Source organism: Leptidea sinapis, chromosome 25, assembly GCF_905404315.1.
Source record: "Leptidea sinapis chromosome 25, ilLepSina1.1, whole genome shotgun sequence".
NCBI classification, from domain to species: Eukaryota; Metazoa; Arthropoda; class Insecta; order Lepidoptera; family Pieridae; genus Leptidea; species Leptidea sinapis.
The window spans coordinates 4246173-4258220 of record NC_066289.1 but is presented as its reverse complement, the minus strand read 5'-3'; the positions used below and the strand labels follow the sequence as shown (position 1 = coordinate 4258220).

General features: G+C 32.7%; 1 protein-coding gene across 1 annotated transcript; it reads left to right on the top strand.

The window, feature by feature from the left end:
• Positions 1 to 1591: 1591 nt before the first annotated feature.
• LOC126972114 (circadian clock-controlled protein daywake-like) lies at positions 1592 to 11509 on the top strand. Its single transcript, XM_050818703.1, has 5 exons — positions 1592 to 1731; positions 3240 to 3456; positions 4509 to 4639; positions 9776 to 9931; positions 11310 to 11509. Exons 1-5 carry the CDS (start codon positions 1674 to 1676, stop codon positions 11459 to 11461), a joined length of 714 nt encoding a protein of 237 aa, XP_050674660.1. The 5' UTR covers positions 1592 to 1673; the 3' UTR covers positions 11462 to 11509.
• The last annotated feature ends 539 nt before the right edge of the window (positions 11510 to 12048 follow it).

The window sequence follows — 12048 nt, the reverse complement described above, 5'->3', positions numbered from 1 at the left end:
CAATTTTAAGACGTGTGTATAGGACAACGTCTGTCGGGTCCACTAGTAATAATTATAATAAAAGCGTATAGATAAACAGAACATGTGAGAGAGAAGAACATCTCCATCGGAGATACGCCAAGAAGGAAGGTAGGCGAATCTATTGTTACTGTAACCGATTTAAATTAACACGACTTAAAAGTCAGCCATGCTCTGCTTTAGCTACTTGGTGTTGCAATTTGTGTGCGTTAGAAAGTGGTTATTCAAATAACCACTTTCTAACGCACACAAATTGCCAAATCAAAATTGCTCTATGATCCTTCTCTTATGAGTCGTTTCTTCATGTCAAACTGAAGTTTCCTTAAAAAGTCTCAAAACTGAAGGTGAAAAGAATAGTCCTAGGCTCAAGGGTGTCGCAGGAGGCCACTAAGGACATTTACCAGTTGGAGGTTCCTTTGTACAGGATGCCGGCTAGATTACCACAACGGCGTCTTTTTCTGCAGTGCAGCAGTAATGTGTAAGCATTATTGTTACTGTCTGAAGGGCTCCGTAGCTATCGAAATTACTGTGCAACTGAGACTTCAGATCTTATGTCTCAAGGTGACGAGCGCAATTGTAGTGCCGCTCAGAGTTTTTGGGTTTTCCAAGAATCCCGAGCGGCACTGCATTGTAATGGGCAGGGCGCATGAATTACGATCAGCTGAACGTCCTGCTCGTCTCCATTATTATCAATATCATAGAAATCATTCCCCCCAGCTAAACTCTCTTAATTTTTACTGAGTGGTGAGCGTTATCGCGATGGAACACCACACCGTTTTTCTTTTGATCGATTCCAGCTGTTTTCTGTTAATTCCTTGCTTTAATCTCACCATTTCTTGGCAGTAGAGATCCAAATCAACGGGCAGAACGCCCATAAGAAAAAACTCATATCCTTCCAAATCCACCATACACACAGCATCCGCTCATTTCAATCAGCCCGGGGTTTTGCCACAGTCCGTGAAGATTTTCTCAGACTTATTACAGTTATGAATCTCTTCAAAAATTGTTTGGTTTCATTATATTACTAGCAATAAGCCCATTGCGTACGTATGACTGTAATTAGCTTAAGATCTTTTTTATATAAATTTTTATTTTAAGGTCTGTATGGTATGCAATAAGAAATAGATAGACACATATCTATCTATCTACCTCTCAATAAAGAATCACAAATGAGTACACATCTCATTCAAATAAAGAACTTCGAAGCCTCGAGAAACCGCACGTCGATTATCATGCTATTCTAGAAAATAGCACAATAGATAAAACACATACAACTTAACTAGAATTAAAACCATAAAAGAAGATAACTAAAAAGTAAGAAATCATTTCTTCTCTACAACAACAAAATATAAAAAACGGCATTAAAAACTTACATTGTATATGTTTATGATTTAATTATACTATATCATAACTATAATTTTTTTTCAAGTATTACATTAATCGACCAAACCAGTCCAAAGATTAGAATTTTAACAGCGGATCTCATAAATCATAAGATCAAAGCAAAAACTCACACAAAACACTTCACGAAATCCTTGCTAAAATATAAATAAGTCAGTTCGTATTTTTTGAATGTCAGTGTCTTCTGGACGATTGTTTACTACGGATTGTGTTGAATCTTTAAATAATTAGTTCAACATATTTACTGTAATAATATGTTGCTGTTGTTAGGTTTTGTCCTGTCCTGTTTCATTTCAGCACAGTCCGATACTGGTGAGTAACTTGACAATTTCTTCACAAAATGCTATTGAATTTCAAGCACCTTTATATGCTATTAGCTTTTACCCGCGACGTCGTCCACATGGAATAGTTTACAGCATTATTTATGTTTTAAGAATAAAAGGCATAAAAGGCATTTATTTTCTTATAATTAATTACTTTAGAATTCTTTTTGAGGTCTTTTCTAATATACTAGATACTACTACCGCTTCGTAAACAAATGGCGGTCTGAGAGGGAAGAAGCGGCGCAAGAACCTCTCCCAACATTCTTTTTTTGCGCTCTTTTTAATGAATACACCTGCAAACTGCTCTTTGCACTGCTGGCAGCGCTCTTCTAAGTATTTTGGACAGTCTCTTTAATAGTTATTCCTACAAAGTTAAATCTTCTTTTTCTTCCCCATGTAGGTCAAAGTTTCAAAAATGCTCGAACAAATGTTAGTATAAATTACTTCTTATCAAGTGCCTAAATACAAAATTTTATGGTATATTTTATATTATATTATTTATTTTATTTCTCTGGAAATGACGAATTCCCGTGCAAACTTTCATCCCTTATTTTAACCCGTTCATGCCCTTTTTCTTACAAAATATGGTAGCTTATGTGTTTTCCCAAGGTCTAGTCTAGTTTTGTACCAAATATAATCAAAATGGAATTCAGAATTAGACGTGAAAGTGTGACGTTGCTTGGATTTCCATTCGAATTTTCATCCCCAATTTCATCCCTACACAGATCGAAATTTAAAAAACGGCAGCCTAAATATTAATTTTTTTGCCTAAATTCAAAATTTTGTCGACGAACTTCCATACAAACTTCTATCCCCTATTTCAACCCCTCCATTTACTTTCAATTAAAGGTAGTTTTCCAAGTTTTAGTCCATCTCTGTACCTACTAAATTTCATCAAAATCGTTTCAGTGGTTTAGGCGTGAAAGCCTAACAAACAAACTTACATTCACATTTATAATATTAAGAATTAATGCGTTTTGCCCGGACATACATACAGACAAACGGACAAATAGACAAGCAGACAAAAATTCTGGAAAGTACTTTTTTGGTACTAAGTAGGTAGGTAGGCATTGCATTAGGCAGAATTCTTGTTGTAAAAGCATATACATCGGCGGTCGCTCCATTCCCAATCTGTGGAAATAAAATGAAATTTAATTTGCAAGAAACATTGTTGTTAAGCCTTGTTTTGCCAATTGACATGCAAAATATTTTACAGTCTAGGTACCAACACACTACTGTTAATAAAATTAATAAAATTTAAAGATATTGTAATATTAGATGTGAATAATTAAATAATTCAGTTAGTACCTATGTATATTGTCAACAAATTTAATGTCACAAAAGTATATAATTAACATTGGTAATATTAAGAAAGTAATTTATGTTATAGTAACCTTTACCACACAAACGTCCTTTTAACAATTCTTTTGATTTTCAAAACTTTTGATATTCGAATGTATGAACATTTGTTTTAAACATTTTATGTTTTGATTTTAGTATATGTCACACCATGCAAGCAAACCGACAAAGCTTGCATGATTTCCAGTGCAGAGGAGGTAATTAAACGTATGGTGCCAGGAATACCAGAGTTTGACATGCCCTCAATTGATCCGCTATACGTCGAAAGCGTTCGGAATGACGGAGTAAATCTGAAATTGGGATTCAGGAATATGAACATTTACGGTGTCGGTAAATGCAAAGTCAAGGATTTAGTGTGAGTTTTTGAAGTGAAAAGTTATTTAGCGGCGTTGAGCAGTTTAGAAAAACAAAAAAACAATATTTAAAAATGCACAACGTTAATGTTCAAGTTTTCAATTAATTTGTATATTATGTGAATTATACAATGACGTTCTATACACATAATTATAAGGACACATTCGCAGTCTAATAGTAGAAGCTCAAAGGTGTGCTTAAAGACAATGTAATCTCACTTTTATCCTTTGTCGTGTCAACTGTCACTGTCCGGGTTCTAAATTCAACATACGCAACCTGAACTGAATAATTGTTTTACATTGCTGCTTATTGACCAAGAATATTTTAGCAACTGGGGTAAATCTGGCAATAAAAATATAGCAGTCGAAGCTTATTATGATAAAATTATTTGTAGCATTAACCATATTTCGGATTTGTTTTTAAACGACGTGATTTGTGCATATGTATAGAACGTCTTTGGAAGGATATCAATAAATTCTTACACTCTGTTACATGCTATCCTCCTGCCTTTTATCACATTATTAATATCCACTCCTACTAATTTGCTACTTTTAAACATAATCCTTAGTATAACCATCCTAATTATTTAGACGTTTTCTCTCACATTTCATATAAGATAAGTAAACTTATTTATATATCAATTTATTATTATAAAATTGTTTAGATTACAAAGAACATAATCTCAAGTCAATTTCCTTATATGCAATCATTGGGGTTGAGCAGGCAATCTGTAAAGTAGATACACTATAGAATTGAATTAACATACCAAGATTTATGAACAATCACATCATTCAGATGGTTTGCTAAGTGGGGCACAGGGGCGTATATAAATTTAGCCATATTGTGTTCCATCGGTGGTTTTCGGAAGAACATGACAATGATTCTTTTAGGAAGGATGCCAATGTAAGCCGTTGTAATTACTTTTTATCAAGAAATATCCTCGTGATTCTATTCATAATAATCTACTAATAAGCCATCATCAAGTCTCATTGAAAAGCTGAATCGAGTTCCATCATATCCGTAACTGTTTTTCTTCATTATTTTCATTTTCAGGCGTAATTTTGGAAACAACACTATACGGATTGATGTTGAATGTCCGCTGAAGGCTGTTGGGCAATACGATCTGAAAGGGAAAATGCTGTTCCTCGAAGCTTTCGGAGATGGAGACTTTGAAATAAAAACCAGTACGTATATACATACAGATAGCGCGCGAGTTTAGTGCAGTTGGGGCCTGAGGTAAAGAGCGGGAGAACCTCCGCCCGCTGTCCGCACGCCTCGTCTCGCTCACCTGCAGTGTAGTGCTGTGCCGTTTTTGACAGCTATCGTACGCTTACCGTGTTATCGCGGTAATACTGAAGTTCCGATCCTGTGTATTTTTTTTATTTATTTTAGTAACAACTAATCCGATTGCATCACATTCCGTTCCAAAAGACGACGTTTTTATTCATCTACGAGAAATGGCGAAATGTGTTTTTGCATGTGTGTTAAAAAAGCAGAACAAGAATTTGAGATTTAATTATTAGGTAATAATGATGAAAATAATATTTTGCCCGCCGTCGTCGATCGGCGTGGACGATATAAAGATGAAAAGTATATATCCTTGCATATAGCGTAACAGTAGGTATGTAAGCTAAACAAAATATTTTGTCCCGACCTCTTGCTAAAATTGCAAAATTTTAATTAATCTCATTCAGTACTTCGCCTGCCGCCGGACCGCACCATAGTATCGCGCTCTCGGTTGGTCATCGTCGTATTAACATATTAATCCATAAAAAAAAATTAAAGTCAAAGCTATCAAAGTTTATCTACCAGAAGCCATTAAAGTATTTATATTTTTGATATAATTGATTATTTGTTTTTGATCAATTTCAATCAAAAAATAAATAATCAATTTTTATTGTATTTGTAAATCACTATCGCCAAAATAGTGATTTACATAGATAGATATATGTATGCTAGTCTAAGATTGTCCTTGCTTTTTTGTAGGACTAAGTAGGATAAATATTTCCATTTAAAATAACATATGTACATATAACTGTAACGGTTTTTACAGCCCACGCCAGAAAAGTTCGCAAATGGCAGAATTTTTCCAACTTACTTGATAATTATCATTATACACACATCAAAAAAGTCTAAGCAACATGTACTAATTTAAATTTTAAGATGGTTTTTCACATTATAACGTTGTACTTTATTTTTAAAATAATATTTTTAGGGTCCTATGATGTAAAAATAACAGCCGTTGTCTTTAAAAGTTCTTTTAATAACAGAAATTAACAATATTAGAATATACTGCAGAAACTAAGGTACATAAGCAACTAAACATATTTTTAATAAAATGAACTTTCTTAAGAAAATGAATTTATTGTAAAAGAATAGGATAATTTAATACAAAGTATGGCCTCTTCTGCTATTCAGAACTTGTCGGCAACGATTATCCATGGAATTAAAGAGACTGTTTATGTTATCTTGCGGTATTCACCCCAAATGGAATTGTAGCAAATCCTTCAGTTGTTGGGTTATTGTCACTTCATCCAAGTCCTTCAAAACACGTCTGTGGAGCATGTCCCATGCGTACTCGATGGGGTTGAGGTCTGGCAATTGTGCAGGCCAGGGCAATACCCGGTCGTTCTCTGTTGCCAAGTATTGACTGGTTCGCCGAGCTGTATATGAACGCGCATTGTCATGCATTAACGTAAAAGGTTTGTGCAAATGGATGGACATAAGGTCTGAGAATATCCTCAACGTCTAATAATCTTCTGCGTTCATGTTTCCATTTACAAAAACGAGCTCAGTTCGCGTGTTCTTCATAATGACCGCCCATACTGTTGAGCTGCTGTATGGATGAACTTCCTGAATGCACCTGAGCCTTTCAGTATTTCCGGGTCAACGGTACACTCGCACCCTTTTTATATCAGGCCTTAACCCGAATCGCTACTCATCGGAAAACATAATTGTATCCCATTGTTCCTGGGTCCATGTACTGCGTTCTCTACACCATTCATTTCGACGAGCGCGATTCCCGTCACGTATCGGTGGGCACCTATTTGAGGACTTACATCAACACCATTTGAATTTTGCAGCCTCAAACTTATCTCTCGAGCGGTTAACATCGGCTGGCGTCTGGCAGACAGTTGTATGTACCGGTCTTGCCGAGTCGTTGTACTCCTTTTACGGACTGAATGCTGTTGAGCAGTTTCCCTTGTATTATTGTAGCGCTGCCAAAGACGACAAATAACACTTCTATATGCCAATATGCCGAGATACCTGAGATGGATTACTTCCCGCTTGCAACATCCCTACAGCTCTTTGCATTTCATTTGCCGTCAAATGACGTCGCTCCATATCGTAAAGAATATCTAACAATTCAATTTTGTCACTAACTTTATTTAAATGGTTGATAAAATTATAAAATCAAGACTAAGCGTAGCAATAAAAACGCACTTAAATTCAAACAAATTCCTTTTCATTTAATTTTATAAAAAAAAAACAAAACATAATCGATTTTTTTTACAACCAGCCAGTATGGTCATCAATAACAAAAAAGTTTACATACCTATACACTTTGAGTGAATAAAGACTTAGAAATTAATTAATATAAATGGTAAATTTGTAATATCATGCATGTTGCTTAGACTTTTTTGATGTGTGTATTATGACAAACCAACACTTTATATTATTTTTATATAAATGATTTAAAAAGAATCAAAGTTTATATAAAGCAAAATGAATCAAAATTTATGCAACTTCCGTGTATTAAAACACGAATGTGGGTTTATCACACGAGGCAAAGGCAAGTGTGATAATAGTATGACATGAGTGTTTTAAGGCTTTATCTACACCTATAATATGAATCCTCTATAAAAGAAGTGTTATTATGAAAACGGATGATATAATGTTGTAGTGAATTTCATTACAACACTCGTTTGGATGATGTAATGGTTATTAGGACATTGGGTGTTTTAATGTTGGCAATAAGCAAACTGTTTTAGAATTGGACTTAAAGCATTGGTGTAAATAAAAATTATAGCCTATGTGTTATTCTGACGTTTATGATAATTTATTGAACAGCTTTATTAAAATCCATTCAGTAGTTTTGGCGTGAAAGAGTAACAAACATCCATGCATAAGAACTATAATATTAAGTCAAAGTCAAAGTCAAAAAATCTTTATTCACTGTAAAACTTTATAAGTTATTTAGTGCAAGTCAGGATGAAGTACAAAAGTTACAATAGCATTCAAATGAGTATAACAATATTCATTAACAAAATTTAGAACATTAATTCCAACTATCTTTATCAATCAAATAATCTTGCACGCTATAATAGGCCTTAGATGTTAATTAATTTTTTACGATACATTTAAATTTTTTAATAGGTGACATTTTAATTTCATTTGGGAGTTTATTATAAAATACAACACAATCCACTTTAAAAGATTTTGCAATTTTACGGAGCCTTAGTAAGAATGATGCTAAACTTCAGTATTTAGTTTGCATTTACCCCAAAATTTTGCATTTAACCCAGCCATAATCATTACCAGACACCCATAGACTATGAAATTATGCATAGTTTAAGCTTAGATCATTTTTGTAGAAATTCGCTTCAATAACATACGTGCAATCTTCTTGCATTTATTACGAGAATATCACCAGTATATCTTGAAAAACATACGGCGTCGGACGGGACATGGTTTCCAAATAGAAGAAAACAAAGAACCATGGAGGTTTTTAGAAGGCAAATCAAGTTAACGAACTACGGCAAACTGTAGCTTCATTTGGTGGACAACATTGAGTAGTTTGAATCAATTAGAAATCACAAGTAATCATAGGTATAAGTAAACTCTAAAGTGTTTTTATCTCCCTACACTTTAGAGAGAATTTATTTCTAATAAAGCCGAGGTCCAATAATAATAGTGATAATGGACAACTAAGTCCTTTATAAGAGGTAGTAAAAAAAGCGCTATTATAAACAGTTAGGTAAACGATCCATCTAAAAAATAGTATTAGCTACATGATACGTTTCTAAATATTTAAATCATATTCATATGTACCAGGAAAATGTTTTTATACTTTTAATGATTCCATTCCGGTTATTTTAGGAATTACTACAAGCTGGTCCGAATTTACATATTAAATATAATTACTGTTAAATGTTGATATTTTATTAGATATTCTATTAACTGTTTTTTATTTGCTGGTATTGTTCTTTTTTTGTCATATTTTAAGAACCATTTTTAAGTGGTTTTTATGTTAGTTTGTATGCATCGAATCTTAAAACAGACAATAATTAAGTTTAATTAGATATAATTTATGTGTAAGATTAATAACAAAGAAATTATAATACCTAATTAATATTTAAATGTTGCTTTATTAGATCTTCTATAAATCATTTTTGATTTGCTGTTATTGCCCTTAATTATACGTATGGATCTGCAGAAATAATATAATTTAATTCAGTAATTTATTGTACGATTACTCTATGGCCTTCTTTTTTGCCATGTTTTTAAAATGTGCGTCAAATTTTGAAACTGACAGTTAAGATACAACTTTCCCCCAAATAATTGAGCTGAAATTTTGTGTGTGATAATTATTTTGATTAAATTTCGATAATTATAACGAATAGCTAAATTAAACGATCTAAAGCATAAAGGCAGAAGTCTTACTTTTGATGCGTGATATGAATACCAAATCAAAACGTATTCTAAGAGAAATAAAATATAATACAACGAATTTTTAATTTTGGCTTAAAGCAATTTCAAGTCACGCCATCCATAATTTATTTATTTATTTATTTATTTATTCATGTATAGGAAACAAACAGTATTATGATACTAATATTAATATTTAATATTAACAAATCTTAAAACTTACACTTTCACCAGTGAAGTTTCCAACAATTTATACGACACTTTTAGTTAAAAGGTAAGCAACGGTAAGATAAAAACCACAAAACAAAAGTAATACAAATTAACAACTAATTACAAGGTATATAAGTTACACAATATTATACACGCCTATTATACAATACTATAATGAATTAGTTACAAATGAGATAAGTATTCAGAAAAAAATGTAAGAATGGGGTAAAAAAAACTCAGTAATTATTTAAATTATCACAAACCAATGATCTGAAAACATTTAACTTTTCATGAAATGTGTCAATATGACTGTATGCTCTATTATAACAGCTACATGCCCGAATTATAAACCTGTTCTTTCCATAATGTAAAATTGTTGATCTTCTTCTTCATTGCCTGGCTTTTTTTCATTTTCTTTTAATTTAAAATTGTTGATATTAAATTTAATATTAATTTTTCAGAAAAGGTGATCATAAGTGTCACGTTGAAAACGAAGATAACAAAGGGAGCCGATGGTAAAGAACATTGGAAGGCGACAGGTTTTGACTACTCCTATGACTTGGTTGAAAAAGTTGACATCGATATAAAGAATCTTTTTAATGGAGATGAGACCAGAGGTAAGACATAAATTAAATGTTAACTTTGTTATTACAAAAAAGTTACGCATGTGTTGAACACTTGTTTTAAAAAAGTTCTATTACAAATCTGTGTCTTTCTGTTGTTTAACGATAAAGAATCTTAAGTATTTAAACACGATATCTTAATATATTTAAACACGAGTCGAAGCTTGTCTATTGTAAGTCTAACGGATAGATCATATTAAAGGAAGATTAGCAGCCGTTTTCAATAACGTATCTCTAGTTCCGGATACATTGCTTTCACCGTTTAATGACAAGATCTTATCTATCCATAGTAACGTCCAATATAGTTATAGTCCAATGCTTTATGTCGATAGATTATTGAAATGTAAGCTAACGGCCGTTCCCAATATACTATCTACAGATAGAGATCAATTACTTCCTTCTACTGTCAGTAATTAGCTGTCAATAATCTAAAGCTGTCCCAATATACCCTAAGTAATTAAATAAGTCATTCTTATCGTCTTATATTAAGACGCGTGAATTGCTATTTCCATTCAAACTTTAAGTAAACTATACGTCGCCCATTGACAGACAGTGTGCACGGATAAGGTGTGTAACCAGTCGATAAGTTTATTGGGACAGAAAAGTCAACGATAGTTACGATTTTTATCTCAAGTAAGAGATAGACTGAATATTGGGAATGGCCGTAAGTCGATAGGTTATTGAAATGTAAGTAAGCGTAAAAGGATAGATTTAGTTTATGATAGTCTACCTCTAGTAAGTTACACTAAGGATAGATAGGTTATTGAAAACGGCCGTAAGATAGCTGACAAAAATTGCGTTTCGTTTCTTTTCCTCCTGAACATTTCAGTTTATATCGTGCTTAACGGCGTTTTAGTTAATACTCAACCAAAACACTGTTTTGTAATAGAAAAAGGTAGACTCCATTTTAGACGTTGTTATAGTTACATAACAACAGTCTAAGCCATATTTAAATTAATATTTTATAATAACACCGTTAATGTTTAAAAACCGTTTTACGTTAGTATATTGAACTTTCATACTACAAGGCTGGCTTGCATAGAGCGAGACGATTTTGTCTTTAAGATTATCCAACTTAGCATTAATAAGTATTCTTCATAACTCTGATACAATATTTTGTAATACCACATATTATGACTTTAGAGTTATTTTCCAAAATTTAAAAAAAAATCCAACCACTCTTTTTATTAATCAAACATTTGTAAAATTTTAAGTAAATACCATTTAGTTTTTGATGATGTATATATACACTATAACAATAAATTTCGCTCAATGTTTAATTGTTTTCATAATATCATTTTACTACGAGTATTTTAAGCAAAAGTAATAAATTTTTGTACCTGTTTTACACCAGTATGTTTTATACTTTCAGCTAAGCCAATTAGGGAGGTATTTAATCACAGCTGGAAGGAATTAGTTTCTGAAGTTGGAGGTCCAATCATCAAAGAATTAATGAACAAAGCTGTCGCGATCTGCAACAAGTTTTTCGCTCACCAATCAACTGACAAGTTGGAAATCCCTTAAGTACATAACAATAAGGGTTTATTATATAAATAAAGGTTTTGTAAAGTTTTTTTTTTATATTCTTCCTAGTAACATTGCCTTCATCAAGGCAGCCTGATCTCTGAATTGATATCAATCAGGTTGCGCTTAAATGACTTATGCTTATTATCACCACGCGATAAGACAGGGAGAGGCTGCCATCTTTATGACGTTATTGTGACTTTAAATATCATCTATATAAGGCACTATTTGCATTCTGATATAAAGCAGATGCTACGTAAAAGGTTCCGACCCTGTTTCTACGTGCGCGAGTTATATTGTCAGTTATCTACATTATTGAATAACCGAAAAATACATTACAATTAAGAAAGGATATGAAAGATATCAAAAAATACATATAGCCTTACAATTTCTACAGAAGCGTCGGAATAGGTCAAACCGCTGACTCTCACCATGGTGCACTCACGTGGTACACTGACAGAACGGTGGAAAAATGCCACAGCATTCATTTATATGTGAAAATATTTTTAACCATTACAATCGTGGTAAAAATTTTAAGCCACAGCCTCAGTCAAAATCATCCACAAGGCATAAGCAGACTGAACCAT

Bases quoted from the DNA above. Each gene is read 5' to 3' on its own strand.
- LOC126972114 (XM_050818703.1), top strand. From the start codon at position 1,674: ATGTTGCTGTTGTTAGGTTTTGTCCTGTCCTGTTTCATTTCAGCACAG. The intron at 1,732-3,239 runs GTGAGTAACTTG...TTTTGATTTTAG, and splicing joins TTCAGCACAGTCCGATACTG to TATATGTCACACCATGCAAG. The intron at 4,640-9,775 runs GTACGTATATAC...TTAATTTTTCAG, and splicing joins AGACTTTGAAATAAAAACCA to AAAAGGTGATCATAAGTGTC.